This window comes from Salvia miltiorrhiza, chromosome 6 (genome assembly GCF_028751815.1).
Source record: "Salvia miltiorrhiza cultivar Shanhuang (shh) chromosome 6, IMPLAD_Smil_shh, whole genome shotgun sequence".
In the NCBI taxonomy this organism is placed as follows: Eukaryota; Viridiplantae; Streptophyta; class Magnoliopsida; order Lamiales; family Lamiaceae; genus Salvia; species Salvia miltiorrhiza.
In genome coordinates this window covers 2,307,230-2,311,517 of record NC_080392.1, presented here as the reverse complement: position 1 = coordinate 2,311,517, position 4,288 = coordinate 2,307,230, and the positions used below count along the sequence as shown (strand labels likewise).

The following is a 4,288-nucleotide window of genomic DNA, read 5'->3' as shown; positions in this document are numbered from 1 at the left end:
CTCGCTGGTTCATATATATTTTATATTTTACAGTCTAACCCCTCTCTCTCTACATAATATAACACATAGTTATTACATATTATTTGTCTTATATATATCAACTCATTGAAGAATGAAGTTATCCCTCGTAGTAAAACATCATATATAGAAATATAAGAATTTAATGGGTTTTTCCACTTGTCACTTATTAATTGTGGCCAGCAAATAATAATCGTACAAGTATTCTTTTCTAAGCCACCACGCAAATTTAAAGGCACATTAATTCGGAATAGAGTTTGGCATGATTGAATTTGATCAAAAACTTTTCATTCAGCCCATATAAAGCGGGAAAAAGAAAAGAAAGGAAATCTAAAGTCGAAAACCCCTTTTCTCTGTATGCATAAACAGATTCATTTTATTTATTATTTTCAGGTAGAAATCATAAATTGAGAATTAAAAATAACCACAAAAAATAGAAAAAGAGAGATAATAGGAAATCAATCAAGCTGCATTTTCATTTTGTAAGAAAGCTGATCCAAACATGACATAAACCACCAAGACAAGATAAGCCTACTAAATCATATCTTCATTTTATTTCATCTCTACACATCTTCAAAAATAGGGCCGAAATAATTGGCCCCATTCCATAATTGATTCCAAGTGGCATTAAATAATTTGCTATATATTCCATGTTAGATTGAATTATTGCTGAATTGGAGTACGTATTGGGATAAATGTCAATAAAAAATTATAAAGGTAATTTGAATTCCTTTTTGCATCCCTCAATTATGTGATTATAGCACTTTGCCTCTAAAACCAATAAACCATGCATTCGATAATATTAATTGTATCTCTTTGCAAAGTTTCCAAAAAAAGGGTTGGAACTTTTCCCTCCAAAAAATGTTATTTCAACTCGTTTATATAAATAGCTATTACACGAACGTATACCAGTTGTCCATTTCAATGCATCTAATTTAGTTTTAATTAACAAATAAATGTGTTCTCGTAAATAAATAAATAAATAAATTTCACTCTTAATTAATACAAATAAATTGTATGGAAATAAAATATGCAATGTATTCTTAGATATTCAGAATATAAATCTAGCTAGAAGACTAGTAGGACAAATTAATATGATCAATACATTGACATTCAGTGTATCACACTTGATGTCCGACTTTTAATTTTGTTTATTTTCTTATATATATTTTTTCTTCAATCTTAAGTCTTTATGCTTTAGTTTATTTTTATTATAATTAGCTAGGGTTTATTCCATTTAATTAGGGTAATGGTATATAACTATTTTTATCATTTAATTATACTTTTATTAACTAATACAATAGGTTGATAAATTCAAAGTTATAGTATATAATTTTTTAGAATTTTAATTTTTGAAATAAAAAGCAAGTATAATTCATAATATTATATTAATAAATTTTATTTTTATAAAAACTATTACTATTAAAATAATTATAAATATAAAAATGAGACATAATAACACATAAAATGGTGGGATTAGAAAATCACCCCAAATATAACCCCTCAAACTGTTCCACAAAGCTCGCCGACTTGCAAATTGCAAAATACGAAATGACTGTTATGCCCCTGATCGCCTGCAAATTATATAATATTAATTAATGAATTAAAAAAGGTAACCTTTATTTCTTTTTGTATGATTTATCATGCAAAAGTTCCCACCTAATTCACATTATTGCACAAGTGCCCCTTTCTTTTCTGAATAAATAGGCACATACCAACCCATTCCTAGCCATAAAATCTGAGATATAAAGACTATTATTTCAATCTCTAAATTTGCTAGAGCGATATGGCTGGTTTCTCTGGACATTGGGCTCTTGCATTTGGACTACTTGGTAAAATTTTCCACTTTTTTCATTCTTATACAATTATATTTTATTTAGTGTTCAATAAAAAAAAAAAAAAAAAAATCTGAGCTATTGTGTCTGCATGGCAATCATGAATTTCAATCAAGCATACGTACGTGCTTTGAAACAAGCAACATAATGCACTTTTTAGAGGATAATACTATAATTCTATTTTTTCATAGTTTTAGTATTAATACTATATTGATACATAAATGCATCCCACTTTTCACAAATAAAAGTTAATCCATGATTGAGGTGATTGTGCGTGCATGGATGTCAATTTATGCAACGTAATTAGCAACTTTAGTATAGTATTAACCTAATCATTGAGGTGAGAATTTAATTTTACATATTTTCTTGCATCATAACAATTTTTTAATTATTAAAATAACTCGATCTTTATCTGCAGGCAATATTGTCTCGTTCATGGTGTTTCTCGCTCCAATGTAAGTATATATATACAACTAATTAATATACATATATATACTTCCATTTTTCATGTGCATATATATATATATATATATATATATATATATATATTATATATATTATCGATATCTATATCTTACAATTTAAATTTTCTATTTTGGCAGACCAACTTTTTATCAAATTTACAAGAAAAAATCAAGTGAAGGATTTCAATCGATTCCATACGTGGTTGCTTTGTTCAGTGCAATGCTTTGGATATATTACGCACTTCTCAAATGCAACGCTACTTTCATAATCACCATTAATTCAGTTGGCTGTATCATCGAGACATTTTACATTATCTTCTATTTCTATTACGCCTCAAAGAATTCCAAGGTAATATAATAATAATAATTATTATTATTCCCCTTGAAAATTAATTAAATTTTGTTTATGCATGCATGGATTAGTTGCTTAATCAATTATATTTTGTTGATGCAAACGCAGCTAACCACGATGAAGCTACTCGGCTTGATTGTTGTTTGTGGGATGGGAATATTTTGCGTCACTCACTTCCTAATGAAGCCTTCGCAAGGCGTCGTCGTTGTCGGATGGATTTGTCTCGTCTTCTCCTTGTGCGTGTTCGTCGCGCCTCTATGCATTTTGGTGAGTAGGAGTTTATGAATTATACGAAAATGAAAATATTATGCACTGGTCTCGTATTTTATTTCATCAGATTACGAAGTTTATAAGATAATTTTATGTCACCTTTTTTTTGCAGAGGCAAGTGATACGAACCAAGAACGTGGATCATATGCCGTTTCTTCTCTCATTTTTTCTTACAATTAGTGCAGTCATGTGGTTTTTCTATGGCCTTTTGCTAAAAGATTTTAACATTGCGGTACGTAAATCCATGCAATATTGTTACACACACACATTATCGAGTTTAAATTTTTTTTAGGTCACTGTCTTAGGGCGGCCAATTTTGTTCAAAATTATAAAATTATGCCAATTATTTTAAATTTTAGCAATTTTGGTGCCTAAATGTGGCACTAAATTCCTCGATTGGGCCCAAATATGGCTCACCAGCGTTGAAATTAAACAAACAAATGGCATATTTTTGCAAATTAACTGCCCTAAAATAGTGGTGCACATGTTCATGTTTGATAGAATGCATTCGTGTAATACGTAGAATATATCTACGTATTCATATTTTTTTCTTTGTCGTTTATGTAGATCCCAAACGTACTCGGATTCATCTTCGGTTTGCTTCAAATGGCGCTCTACGCGAGGTACAGAAGCGTAGACAAAGCCATATTGGAGCAGAAGCTTCCAGAAACTCGAAAGCAAATCAGTGTTGTAAAGGAAGATATGATGAAGAACCCTAATCACACAGTCATTGAAGTTTTCAAGCTAAGCACACTTCTGAGTTCGGACAAGAACATTAATGGAGTCGAAGCAGCGCCGCAAACTCAAGCTTGATCGGAATTTTTATTGATTTGCATGGCATCCAACTGCATGTGATTATCTAATTAATTTAATTATGCTTTTAATTAACTTTGGCTTTTAATGTGTATTAATAATATATTTGTTGTTGGAAGATGATGTAACGTGGGAGACTCGTCACGTCTCTTGTTTCTCAATATGTTGGAAAGAAATTTGGATGCCTTTTTTTTAATATATATATAATTATTTATAGAATTTTGTTTTCTCGATCGATCGGTTATTCATATATAGGGAAGGCCACGTCAAATGTTGTTATCGTAAATATCTTGTATATTTCTTTTGAGTTTAATTAACTATGCCATGCACTTTCCTCAAAAAAAAAAAAAAAAAAAAACTATGCCATGCACGTGTATAGTAGAAGACGTAACGTGGTTGGATGTATACATTTAGCGCACATTTTATTTTCTGCTGTATAAAAGAACAGAAAAATGGCTGCTTTATCATATACAGTTTTTGCATGAAAAAGTCGAGCCACACACACACACACATATATATATATATATATAATAAAC

At 29.9% G+C, this 4,288-nt stretch overlaps 1 protein-coding gene across 1 annotated transcript; it reads left to right on the top strand.

The window, feature by feature from the left end:
- Positions 1-1,730: 1,730 nt before the first annotated feature.
- On the top strand, positions 1,731-3,971 carry LOC130987858 (bidirectional sugar transporter SWEET14-like). Its single transcript, XM_057911563.1, has 6 exons — positions 1,731-1,850; positions 2,272-2,308; positions 2,456-2,666; positions 2,778-2,936; positions 3,052-3,171; positions 3,507-3,971. The coding sequence occupies exons 1-6, from the start codon at positions 1,805-1,807 to the stop codon at positions 3,750-3,752; spliced, it is 819 nt and encodes a 272-aa protein (XP_057767546.1). The 5' UTR covers positions 1,731-1,804; the 3' UTR covers positions 3,753-3,971.
- The last annotated feature ends 317 nt before the right edge of the window (positions 3,972-4,288 follow it).

Coding starts and splice junctions, on each gene's coding strand:
- LOC130987858 (XM_057911563.1), top strand. CDS start 1,805: ATGGCTGGTTTCTCTGGACATTGGGCTCTTGCATTTGGACTACTTG. Junction 1,851..2,271: donor TCTTGCATTTGGACTACTTG/GTAAAATTTTCC, acceptor CTTTATCTGCAG/GCAATATTGTCTCGTTCATG. Junction 2,667..2,777: donor ACGCCTCAAAGAATTCCAAG/GTAATATAATAA, acceptor ATGCAAACGCAG/CTAACCACGATGAAGCTACT.